This window comes from Tympanuchus pallidicinctus, unplaced genomic scaffold (genome assembly GCF_026119805.1).
Source record: "Tympanuchus pallidicinctus isolate F22 unplaced genomic scaffold, pur_lepc_1.0 scaffold24, whole genome shotgun sequence".
Classification (NCBI taxonomy): domain Eukaryota; kingdom Metazoa; phylum Chordata; class Aves; order Galliformes; family Phasianidae; genus Tympanuchus; species Tympanuchus pallidicinctus.
This window is the reverse complement of record NW_026294741.1, coordinates 5846609-5859303: the sequence shown is the minus strand read 5'-3', so window position 1 is coordinate 5859303 and position 12695 is coordinate 5846609. Positions and strand designations below refer to the sequence as shown.

At 47.6% G+C, this 12695-nt stretch overlaps 1 protein-coding gene across 1 annotated transcript; it reads left to right on the top strand.

Annotated features, from left to right (window-relative positions):
* The first annotated feature begins 3050 nt into the window (after nt 1-3050).
* Nucleotides 3051-10442, top strand: PRKRIP1 (PRKR interacting protein 1). The gene is made up of 6 exons (XM_052688877.1): nt 3051-3202; nt 3597-3675; nt 5089-5189; nt 5963-6048; nt 7752-7819; nt 9705-10442. Exons 1-6 carry the CDS (start codon nt 3083-3085, stop codon nt 9818-9820), a joined length of 570 nt encoding a protein of 189 aa, XP_052544837.1. The 5' UTR covers nt 3051-3082; the 3' UTR covers nt 9821-10442.
* Nucleotides 10443-12695: the final 2253 nt, after the last annotated feature.

Here is a 12695-nt window from a genome sequence, read left to right as displayed (position 1 = left end):
GAACATGAGCATGGAGCTTTGCTGTGTAGAAAGAGAGAGGATGCTGTCATGCAGCGTGCGTACAGACCTCGCTGCTGGCCTGAGGCAGCTATGGTGAGGCACAGGCTGACCAGCAGAGTGGGTCTGGCACACTGAGGAGGGAGGGGGGGGGCATTTTTTATCACGATTGAGCAGAGGGAGGTGGAGGACACGTCCAGCCTTTGCGGGGCTGGGTTTCCTCTCCTCTCAGTCTGTCATTTTCATTGTCTGGTGTGTTGCCGGTGTAAGTTGAAACGCCTTCAGCCCTGGAGCGGAGCAGATAAAAGTGAATTAACAGCCCTGGGGAGCATCTCCTAGCAGCAGTGTTCCCCATACATGTTTTCCAACCCCCATCCCCAAGGGAGGCAGGCAGTGCCTCATGCTCTGCTGCCGTACATCTTCCTAGCGTGCTGAGGATCCCCAGGGAAAACCGGTACGTGGTTCCAGACTGCACTGTCACAGCTCGGCAGCATGGCAGACACAGCTTCCAGACACAGCTCACACATGGCTTTTGGGGGTGGGGAGAGCTGCTCAGCTCTGTAATCAGGCCACGGTTGCATCACGATCCATTCACAAAAACATTCCCTCCCCAAAAATCTCTGGAGCCTGTTAACCAGCCCTGGATGCCCATCCATCAGGGCCTGGCCAGCTGGGGAGCTGACAGCCCTTCATTGCTGCGAGGGCTGTGTCTGCAGGACAGCTGCTCCTCCTGCCTCCCCGTAAACCATTCACACCTCGGCTATTAGCGAATTGCCTAATTACGGCATTAGTTCTGCTGGAAAACGTGCGTTCCTGTCCTTTTGCTGGGTTGCTCTCTGCACTGCACACGGAGATGTAGCAGCAAACCGGGAGAGCGGGCTCAGTGTGGGCTGGGCAGGTTGGTGCTGCTCCGCGGTGTGCTGCGTGCTGGCTGATGCCGTGAAGAAGGAGGAAGATGTGGAGCTTGCAACCGTGCAGCCCCCCGCATTTCTCGGGTGTTTCAGCTGTCTGCAGTGGCTCCTACCTGATAGATTTGCAGGGCTTTTCTGTGCACAGCTCCCTGTGCTTCCGGAAGGATCCCTTTTGTTAAGAGAACACCTCAGAATGCATTTGCTTTGGAACACAAAGGAGCTTCTCTGATACGCATCAGGAAGTACTGTTGTTTGCTTTGCACTGAACTGCTCTGATGCAAATCCCGTGTCCCCTGCAAGCCCAGTTCTGCCCAGATCCCAGCTCAAGGGTTTTTTATTTTACAGTGATGCAATGATATCCATCCTGTTTTGGTCTGACACAAGTGACAATCTCTTCTTTCCTCCCCAGATGCATCTCAAAAGTAACACGTGTACCTCGAGGGTCCACACCTAGGTGTGCCATTTGGGAGGGTGTTACTTGCAGGTCTGTCTCCCCGTGCTGTTTGCGTGGGCTCTGTCTGATGACAGGCAGCTGCCTGTCGTTTCCCAGAGCTGCAAGTCGTTGTCAGCACAAGCCACGCTTTGGGCAAGAGAATCGAGGTGTCCAGCTGCTCCCTGCAGCCCTCCAGCCATAGTGGTGTCTGGCCATCACTGATTTGCTGTTCTCCAGCAGCAACTGGCACAGTTGCTCACACCCCCGCTTTCGGAAGCTGTGTTTTGGACCCTGAGCTGGGAGAGCTGCAAAGACAGGAGCTCACAAGCTGGGAGACAGCATGAGGAAGATGTTTGCATGGCAGCAGCCAGGGCTGTGGCTGCAGGGATGCCTTCCAGGGCCAGCGCAGACAGCTGGGAACTCAGCCAGCTCTGAATTCAAGCCATTCTTTTATAAATCAGGTTGGTAAGACAAACACGAGGCATAAACTAGAGCCATTTCCATAGCAACCTCAGCAGAGGTAAAAAGTCTTTTGTAAACAAAGAGAGGACTGAACCTGTGGATCCGCTCTGATTTTCTTCACGGACGAGAGAAGAGCATGTGGGCTTAATAAATTCAGGTCAATACAAATGACCCATAAATCTCAGATGGAACCATTCCCAACCTCTGCGTTCCCTTTTCTCTCCCCTCTCCTCATGCACAGCACGGAGCTGTCTCAACCCAGCGCCCAGCTCCGTGCCCCAGCTTATCTCCATAAAGACACAAAGCCCAATGCCCCTCTTCTTCCATCACCGTTGACCTTTAGTAGCTAATTCTCTGACGCACACGCAGCCCCAGCACATGCCATGCCATTTCTGTATGGCCACAGCAGCTCGATGAAAAATTTGGCTTGTAGAGAGAGCTGTATCACGGCCAGCTCTAGCTTCCATTCCTCCAGGCAAGCGTAGCTCGGGGTGTGCAAGCCCTCAGCTGGTCCATATGCTGATTGGGCAAAGCCCCTGTGTTAATTAAGCACAGATGAGGCAGCGACCCTCCTCATTACTGTGAGTCCATGCCACAGGGAATTGTGCTGCAGATCCTCGCTGCCAGCGGGCACAGCCTGCTAATTGCCAAAGTGACACGAGCAGATGGTGCTGCAGCCCTGCCGGGAGGCACCAGGAAGCACCGTATCGCTTACACCATCACGGGGCAGGGATTTGGCTGGGGCCAGGGCGTCCGTGCAAAATGCTGAGAATTCTCTCCTCACAGAGCCTGGAGTGTGACGGATTTTGGAGCGGCCTTGCTAACAGATCCCACAGGGGTGTGGGGTCACTGGGTGCAGCACTGGGGGCAGTGGGGTGATAGGAGATCTGCCGAGCTCTGCTGTGGGGCTGGAGAAAGCAGCAGCAGCAACTCGGAGCAGCCCTCAGCTTCCAGCAAGGCCGCAGCACACCGCCTGCTCCTTCCTCACAGCCCTCACCATGCCTGAGGGGACATCACTTGTGCAGTGTGCATTTACTAATGACACATCCTAGGCCTCCCTAACAGCGAATACCCGAGCCCTGAGGAGGCTGAGGCACAGCTCACGCAGCCCACGCTGCCTCCTGCACCTCCTCTGAGGCGCTCCGAGCAGTTTGCCACGGGCTGGCAGAAGGGCAGGGCCTAGGCCGGCCGCCATTACAGGCCGCTCCCATCGAGGCGGCCACGCCCATCGTCTTGCGTGGCGACGCCGGAAGTGGGCGGGGCGCTGTGGGACGGGAAGATGGCGGCGCCCTCGGCCCCGCGCCCGCCCCGGCCCCGCAAGGAGCCGCAGCCGCTCGTCATCCCTCGCAACGCCGCCGAGGAACAGCGCCTCCGCCTCGAGCGCCTCATGAGGAACCCGGTGAGGGGTCGGGAAGCGGGGCGGCTTCGTGCTTGCGGCCGCGAAGGGACGGGTACTGAGTTCGCGTCCCGCCCTGGGCTGTGAGGGAAGAGGCGCCCTGCGGGGAATGGGGCAGCCTGGGGCTCCGATGTCTGCCTCTTGCTGTGCATTTCCCGGGAGCTGGTGGGAAATCTCAACCCTTGGGCCCTAATGAGGCGTCTTGACCCTTGTCCTGAGAGGTGTCCTCTGGTTCCTGCTTTCTGCCTGCTCCCTGTCAGTGGAGATGTATCCACAGCTGTGCTCCTTTTGGGGTCTGCCCTGTGGTGGAAGGGGCTGCGGGCATGCACGTGCCATCCTGTGTTAGAACTGTAGGTGTTGCCCCCGGAGGATGCTGATGGTTGGTTTGTTCTTACAGGAAAAGACTGTACCAATTCCTGAGAAGCTGAATGAGTGGGCACCACGGCCTCCCCCGGAGTTTGTCAGAGATGTGATGGGTAAAGGCACTGCTCTTCAGATAACTGTAGGATCAGCCATTTTGAGCTTAGACACTATTTAACAGAAAAACTGGAGGTGATTTCCCGTTGGCAATCATTTTGTTGGAGAAAAGAGGTATAAAATGAGCTTTTTGAGTTGTTTTCTCAACATCTGCATTGTTCGTGGGCCTTGCTTTAATCAAAGTCAAAACCTGTGGCACTCCAGTAGACAAGCTACATGTAAAGGAGTAATTTGTGCTGTAGTGATCACAAGGCACAAGTAAATTGTCTTTTCCACAGATATGAAAGTGCTCTGGAAGCTTACAGTTGTGAATTACCTCTTTTAATGGATTTGAGTCTGAATCTTGGGTGGTAAGAGGCAGAGGCATGCAGGGATGTGACAGCACATGGTCAGCTAGGGAGCTGACAGCCATGGAGGGAATCCAGCCCAAGTGTTCTGCCTGCACTTCTATCTGGAGGGATTAGGGTTAGTATTTGTAGTCTGAAGTGCATCTGCATGTAGATCTGCAGATTCTTTGGAATCTTCATCTTATTGATCTTTCCCAAGGGCCAGCTTGTTCATATTTCAGAATAACTGATCTAAGATTAAAAGTTTTACATGTTTTTGAGTAAACTGTTCTCATTATTACAATTCCCTCATAGGTTTTTCAAATAGCTTTGCCAGGTGCTTCAGTAGAGCTGTTTTGTTTTTTTAGGAGCACCTGACGTGCTGGGATTCTGTTGGTATCAAAGTGCCCTATTGCAATCTCATGTTTTAATTATTAGGTGTCTTCTTTTAAGAATGCTTTTGTGTACTTTGCATTGAGAAATGGCTTAGGAGGCACAGGGTGAGAATGAGTGCCACACTGAAAGCTCCTCTGAGACTTTAACGTGTAGATTGGTGCTAGGAAGAGAAAACTGTAGGGATTTTGTTCATGAAGAAACGTACAAAAACTGTCAGTGGAGTCAGTTTTACATGGGAAACAACAATGCAGTGGGTTTTATCACCTTTCAGTTGATCTTTGGTTTTTTTTTTGTATGAGATGGGGAGAATCAGTGAGAGGCAGCCTCAGCAGGATGTTGTAGTTCACCCCTGTCTAGGAGACAACAGGATGTGCGTTTAACTCGAGGTCTTGTGCTTCTGTGTCCAGCTAAGGCTGAGTTCTCTTCAGGGGAGTAATTGAGAGGATATGGTGATTGCTGTTGGTCCTGACTGGTAGAAACTGCATTGAAATGTAAGAGTTTGCAGCTCACTTTGGCTTTTGATTGGGAGCTTTTTGCTCCTGTATAAAATGCAGACACATTCTGTGTTGTTAATAGACTTTCTTTGTACACTGCACTTTCAGATATCCGTCCCCCCAGCATCTAGCTGTAGTAATTTGTGAGCATCCAGTGTGTATTATCTTCTAGCAGACAAACCCCTCCTTATTGCAGGTTCCAGTGCTGGAGCTGGCAGTGGGGAGTTTCATGTGTACCGGCATCTTCGGCGCCGCGAGTACCAGAGGCAGGATTTCATGGATGCCATGGCTGAGAAGGTCAGCAGGACTCTATATTTTTTTTCTCATAAGCATTTGGTGTCCATTGCTGTTTTTTTTTTTCCTTATAAAATCATCTGCAAACAATTCAGTTCCAAACCACTTCTCATCAAAAGAAAACAGCAAAGGAATATGTGACACGTGGTGTCTTTTGTCAGCATTAAAACGTTTGATGCTTTGTGTCAGACATCCCCCATCTTCTCTGTTCACTAGAGATCCTAATGTGTAAACGACAGATGAATCTTTGTGTTCTCATGTGGGTTTGAGAATGCTTTAGCAGCTGTTAGAAATGTCTCTAAGTATAAAATGAAATCCCTAATACCAGTGTCTTGCACAGACAACGTCGAAGCAGTTGCATGCACACAGAATACAGATCTGTTAAGAGTGTCTCCTCTTTCAGGGAGCATTGTTGTTATATTCTCTCTTGGCCAACATGAGTCCTCTAATTCACATGTTTCTGTTTGTGTCTCAGACTATCCTCTTGTTTTTATTGATACATTCTTTAGGGCAGAAGCCCAGTGTCACTCATCTGTTTTGTTGAGGATTCTTTCCTCTGAAGAGCTCAGTGGTTGGCTCAGGCTGCAGGTTACCAATGCTGTCTGTATACAAGTCTTCCCTAGAATTATGTGTTTTGTTAACGAAGCAGCCAGACAAAATCTGGCAGAGCTCCCTTCTGTATTTTGCTAAAGGACTTCTCCCTAAAAGGACATGATTTTGAAAAGAAGTATTTTAATTTAGGTTGTGACCAAAGTATAACATGTGATCAATTACAGCAAAGACTAGATGAGGAATTCCAGAAGAAACTGGAGAGGAATAAGATGATTGCAGAAGAGCAAACAGCAAAACGCAGAAGGAAGCGGTAAGGGCAGATTGCTCCCGGGAGGTTTGACATGGAAAACCTCATGCCCTGTGCCTCATCTGCAGCTACATCCTTTGGATAAATACTCTTGTTCTGTGTCTGCATCAATCAGCCAAGAAATCTGTCTGCATAAATTAATTTCATTAATGTCATTGGTTTGTAAAGGCATCTGTAAATTTGACACGCTTTGCTGGTGTGGTTTTATTTTCAGTGCCGTTGCAAGCAAGATAACGTTGGCTGCTTGAGCAGCTTTTGCTGACACTGTCACACTGACTGCAAGAAGCCTTACTGTGTATTTGAGCAATGTCAGGAAAGTTCTGTACACACGTCTGGCTTACATAAATGTCTGTAGCAGCAGACATCAAGCAACTCGAGTGCGAAAGTGATGCTGCTTAACGGATGCTTGTATGGATTAGGAGTAGCAGGGTGTGATGGTGCATGACGTGCTGACAGTGTGACTAGCCCAGTTCAGTGCATGGGTATAGAAAAGGCTGTGCAGTGTTGTTAAAGTCAGTAGCAGTTTCTACCTACCTCAGTAATGTGCTGGCTGTCTATTAAGTTAAATAGAAAAAATAAGAAATATGAAATCATTCTTTTCCCATGCGTTTTAGGCAAAGTGAAACAGAAGAAATGGTCTGAGAATCATTAGCAGAGATGTAAGATGTTACATTCCAGTCTGCCGTGCCTTTCAGAAATAGCAGATATCATGGCTGCTTACCTCTGCCAGTGTCTGACCCTCAGCAGCTTCTCTCTTGTCTTTCTGAGAATGAGCATTTTGCATTTTGTAGCTGAGAGCTGCTGCTGAAAGGCCTATGCAAAGTGACTCACTGGCACATTAGCACAAATGTGCACAACACAAACACTGCTGCCATCTTCCTTTACATGTAATGTGGTCCAACAGATGGCCAGCAAGTCAGATCTGGCTGCTGCTTCTTCCTTGGCTGAGAAGCAGAACAAGTGTTCAAGCAGGAAATGCTGCCCAAACACGTAAACACCTCCTTCTTGCATTGAGTGGTCTTATGGTGTAAGTATCAAGCAGTTGTGGCACGCAGGAGACCCCTGATGTATCTCACCACCTTTCTTTTCTCTCCTGAGCTCCCAGGTGTGGTGTTGGGGTCTTTCTGTAGAACCCTCTGACTGTGTTGTGAGGGGAACACGAGTCCCAGATTTCTCTGCCTGGTGTCTGCCGTTACACTGCCTGTCTGTCTTTGTTAGGTAACAGAACTGAGATCCCCTCTTATCATCCCCAGTGTTATTCCAATGATTAAGTACAGCTGAAGATGAAGATCAAAGTATATTGCATTATTATTATTATTATTAAAAGCAGATTACTGATAATGACTTTTTTCAGTGTTGAATTCCAACAGCTTGGGATTTTGATAAAGTTTTCTCCACATTTTTATAGGTTGAGTAGCTAAAATATAGGAACAGTTTCATTCTTGTTCCTCCTTTGTTGTGTTCTGGAAGATCCTTGTTTATCGTGTGATTTCAGTTGTAGTTGCATCCATAGGACTAAAACCAAAACAGAAAAGTTTCTGTTGGTCTTATATCTAGATTTGCTACCACTTGTTGAGACCAAATTTGCACTTCACTGAAGTCTTTTCCTGGGATGTCTGTAATAGGTCCTTAATCAGTGTGTAATTACAGTGTGCAGACACTTTACAATGTTGGATTTATGTGAGTCTTTTTTCCTTGCTTTTTAGCCAGAAGCTAAAAGAGAAGAAACTGCAAGCTAAGAAAAATAAACTTGAACAAAAGAAGCAGGAAAAAGGTCAGTGAGATTTAGTTTTCTTTTTTCAAGTCTCAGTTCTGTTTTCTAATAACCCTTAGGAGGGCTTATCCCACTCCCACCAAGCATTCTTCATGGATAGGACTGAGTCTTAAGTGTGATACTTCTGTTTGTCTGTCCAAAGTCCTCTTTGAAAGCCATATTTTTAGATGCACCTGAGAAAAAGGGGGAAAATGCACGGCTTGGACAACAGGAAACCAAGTTATGATTACGTATGTAAGAAATTAAGCCACCTTGGTGCCATCTGTTCCACACAACTATTTCATGTCATGTAGAAATAAGCTCTGCCTCTGTTCTCCTGCAGTCTTGGAAATAAACGTTCAGTGGTGTCGGAACAGATGTTTGTTCAAATGTTTGGATGCTCATTGCTTCCTTTTAATGAGTGAACTTTACCTTAATTTTTCAAAGAGCCGAGCCCATTGATCACAGTAAGTCTGGGAAGTTAACACAGTTCCTGGTAATTCTGTTAGAACATAACTTGTCTGACAGTTCTACTTTATTTCTGCTCTTGTTTGGATCTGTTTCAGCTGAACCACTGCCAGCCTCCCATGTAGATGTGGGAGGATAGATTAATCATTAGGTTAATTGTACTTGTGACAGCAAGGGAATGTAGCAGAGTGCTTTTGGTCTGGTTTGTTTTTAAAAGCTGCTTGCACATAAACTGTGAGCGGGGGGAGAATCTGAGTGTGAGCTTAACGAAATAGAATGCCTGGCTCTGCAGGGGGTTGGGAGAGGGAGGAGCCAGGACTCTGTGCTGCAGGACTGCCACGTAAAATAAGTCATCTTTGGGGAGCCGGGTTCTGAGCCCCTCTGTCTTTAGAACAGTTCTTTGCTTGTTATACTTTGTGATTCTCTATTTTAAAACCAAATAAATAAGCTGGAAACCGCATACAGCTGTCTTTAGTCTGCTGAGAACAGGCTTGTCTTTGACTAGTTTTGTGTGCCTTGAGATCTGAGAGTTTTTTTCCAAAGTAATTGAAGTGCTTGTCAGACCTGGTAGGCAAGCATTTGCGTAAAGAAATAAGTAGGACTTGTGGCCATCTTTCACCTCTGTGAAGGAGAACTGTTAAGAAGAAGGGTTGGCACGAAGTTTTACAGTGCAACACAAACTGACAGGATTGAACTTCACCACACGGTGGCATCGCACCACTGATCCGACACACTGCGGTCAGAGCCTGAGCTGACTTGACCTGAGAAGCAGGGAGGTAGGAGGGGTGTGACAGCAGTTATGGCTGTAGATCCAGGTTGCTCTTTATGCCATACCTAATTTCCACATGCATTATTTAATTTCTAAAAGGTGTTTTCTCTTCTGGTCTTTCACTGGTTTTCTGTGAACCCAGCTGATCTGGCACCTACCTTAAAGGGTTCCTGTGCTTGTAATAAACTTTACAGTCTGTTAAAGGTTTTGGCACCCTGTGGAGTTCCTGTGAACCTGGATAGACACTGAAATACATGGAGCCTGCCAGGCAGCTTCCTGGTGTGTGCATTCTTTAGCAATGTTTTGTGATACTTGAAAGTTCGTGCCAACACGCAGAGGTGAGATTGGGAATGAGATAATCTATGACTTTAGCACCTGACTACCTCTGACTGAGATAGCATTCAATAGGAGGTGGAGTTCTTTAATGTTGGGCTTGTCACAATGGTAAAGCAGCTTGAGTGCTGGAGGTAAGGGACTGCTTCTCCAAGGAAGAATTTGGTATTCGGAGCTAGGCTTCCCTCACTGTTGTGAGATTCTTCACACGGAGGACACGTGGGGCATGTTATCTGCTGGTACTAATTGGTGTGATCAATGCCTGTTTGTACTTCATTGTGAAGTACATGAGGAGGACATGGATATGTTACCAGTGCTCATGGTTTCTGTTTTTAGAGTCTGATCAGTCTCAAGAGCGAGTCAGCAGTGAGGATGACGAAGAGGATTGCAAGGAGGAGGAAGAGAAGGAAGATGATGCTGAGGAACCAAGTTTTGTGATGGGAAGAGGATGAGGCTTCTGAGGGACAGCAGGAAACGCCATTCATTGCTTTACATGCAGAAGCATGAAAGTCTTTCATCTCAGCCAAGCAGAACCCATTGGTGAACGTTGTATCTGCTTAATGGTGAATGACCTTCGCATCGCAGGCCCGAGAGATGTCGATAGAGAAATGCCAAATAAGAGATTTTTTTCTTAATTGCTTGTGTAACTGCTGTGCAGTCTGCTCTGTTTGCTCTAACGAGTCAGCCATAAGTCTCTGTGACCTTAGAGTTCTTTCTGACGTGGCCCAGAGTGTTTTTCTGTCTGAAAACTAAAACACACCCATTACCATTTAAGGAAAATATTACTGTGAGGACTACATAATCTAATGTTGTCAAAGCTGGTAGCAACCAGATACCTGAATCTAAGGGCAGAGTTCAGGCTGAAATAGAAAAGTGGTCTGTAGCCAGGCTGTCATGCACTGTGAGTGTTCTGAATCTGGGGATTTGTATGGGGTCATCTCTAACCCAAAGAAATCAGTTTATGTTCTAGACAAGTTCTATAGATTTTTAAGCCAGATCCCTTTTCTATTGCTAAAACTTTCCCTATTACTTTTCTTCCATGTTTTTTAAATTAATAAAAGGGATGTGTTGGATTGTTCTGTCTTCTTTTATTTGAAGAGGATTTTGGTGCAATGAAGAGGTGTTTGCAATGCTGCAGGGAGGAACAGAAAGGCCAAGCGGTCTGGCACATGAAAATATGGAAAAAGGTGACAGCTGCATTTCATACACTTTTTGCTTTTGGATTTGATCATTATTAAGGTTTTCCTAAAGACTGTGTGTGTAAAACCTCCAAATCTGCAAAGCAGAAAGGGTTGGAATGGAACGGCATTGCTTGTGTTAAGCTTCATGCAGTGACACCTGGCTTTCCCTCTGTTGAGCCCTCTGCTTTGAACTGAGTTCTCTGGTAAGAAAAAAAAAATCTGTATGTATGTTTGTTGATGCTTAAATGAAAAGCAAATGCATTAATGGTTTTATTTGTAAATTAGGTTGTTGTCTTTTCAGTGCATCTTGAATTAGCAGTGCCCGCGTCACACAGCATCAGCATCCGGAATGTGGCGCTACTTCTTCTCAAGTTCTTGTTAATGCCAAATTATTTAAAGCAAAAACAGTGAAAAGGAATCACTTGTTAGTTTTTAGTCCTTGAACAGTTTCTCAGTGGTATTTCTGTGACAGTGGGGGAGCAGATGTCATCAAGTGCCGTTTTGGATTAGATCCCCTGTGCCTCCATAGCACCCCAGCTCGAGCTCCGCATGGAGCTGAGTAGAACCACTTGCTTTGGGTAAGTTGTGACTGTTTCATTCTGTAGTGCTTAAGATACAGACTGGATGTCCCACAGTTTTGGTGTTATCACAGTGTAAAGTGCTGAGTTAGGGGAATTGTTTCACTCAAATCCCCTTTGGGTAGGTACGCCCTGTTGATGCATCTGTGATGTGGGACAAGCCACGTTGTGGTGTTTGTTGGCTTTTGGTTGGAGGGAAATTGAGAGCCTTGCAAATAAACAAAGACTGTTCTGCCTGTGAGCTTGTCAGGCTTTTGAGCTGAATAAATCAGTGCTGGTTGGCATTAAGCAGAGCAGACGTGTGCTGCACGAGGACTTCTCACAGTTGGGAAGAAGATGGACTTGAGTTGGTCTTGGTGAATTAAACGCAGGTTGTATGACCCTGCCCTGGCTCCTCAGGACATCGTGCTGCCCATCCTGAATGATTCACGTGCTGCATTTGTGAGGAGTGCTTGGTTTGTATGTGAAACCCATAAGAAGCCAAGAGAATGTGTTGCTGAGGGTGGTGTCTGCCTTACGGCCATCCTTTTAGCAGCAGGGTCTGTATTCGGTATGCGTTGCTCTGAGTTCTGATAATACCATGCCATGCTGTGGTGGTCTTCCAGAATACAAAGACACTTATGAGTGAGGGAAGTTTTGGTGTAAAGATGAAGCACAGGCGCTGTGACATCTGTGTGGGAGAAGCATCATCCATGGAGCGGAAAAATGGAAGCGCTCCCAAGTGCAGTAAAACAAAGAACAATTCAGGAGTTGCTTTTTGTTCCACATACAGCAGCAGTAACGTGAAGATTTTAAACAGCCCCGGAGTGTGACCTGCTTCCGTTAAGTTCTCGCTTTGGATTTCTTTCCAGACGAGTCGGTCTGCATCAGAGAAAGGAGAGATGTCACCAGGGACCTGAATGGGCTGCCCCACTTCCACAGGAGCCAGCAGCATTAGTGCTGTGACCGTGCAGAGGTATTCCTTATCTCAGAGATGAAAAGCACGGTCAGGAAAATACGTTTGTCTCTCTACCACGTTTCTAGGAATTGTTTTCCTTTGTTGCTTCCTCCCTTCTCCTGTACTGATGCTATCAGGAGGGCAGACCGCTGTGCCATTGAGCTGGAGCACTGCGCTGCTGCCTCCGAGCGCTTTATCTCGTTTTCAGGGCAGGAGCTCCTTCCTATTTCCCGTAGTCTGCCCCCTCCCGTGCTCCTCTGATGGGTTTATGCGGGATTTCCTGCTAAGTCAACAGAGGAGGAATGCAGGGAGATAGCAGCAGCTCTCATAGCCCTCATTTACAAAGGGCGGCTCCTTCAGCGCTCAGCACTGCCTCTAGCGTAGGCTTTTGCTGTATAGTAACCGTAATAAAAGCGCATTTACATCCCGTGCTACCGGTACGTTCTCTATGCAAAGATGGAGAGCTGGGATCGCCGCACCCAATGAAGCATCCACCGGCCCGGGCTTCCCCAGCAGTACGCGTTCGGAGGGGGCGGGGCTATCGGCAAGAGGGCGGGGCCTGGCGTAGCCTTGGCCAATGTAGCTGCGATCACGTGCCGAGGGGCGGGGCTACCGGCAGCCCCCCCATTTC

What these genes read in the sequence shown, in the direction of transcription:
- PRKRIP1 (XM_052688877.1), top strand. Translation starts at nt 3,083, where the DNA reads ATGGCGGCGCCCTCGGCCCCGCGCCCGCCCCGGCCCCGCAAGGAGCCG. An exon ending in AGCGCCTCATGAGGAACCCG is followed by an intron (nt 3,203 to 3,596) that starts GTGAGGGGTCGG and finishes TTGTTCTTACAG; the next exon opens with GAAAAGACTGTACCAATTCC. An exon ending in GTTTGTCAGAGATGTGATGG is followed by an intron (nt 3,676 to 5,088) that starts GTAAAGGCACTG and finishes TCCTTATTGCAG; the next exon opens with GTTCCAGTGCTGGAGCTGGC.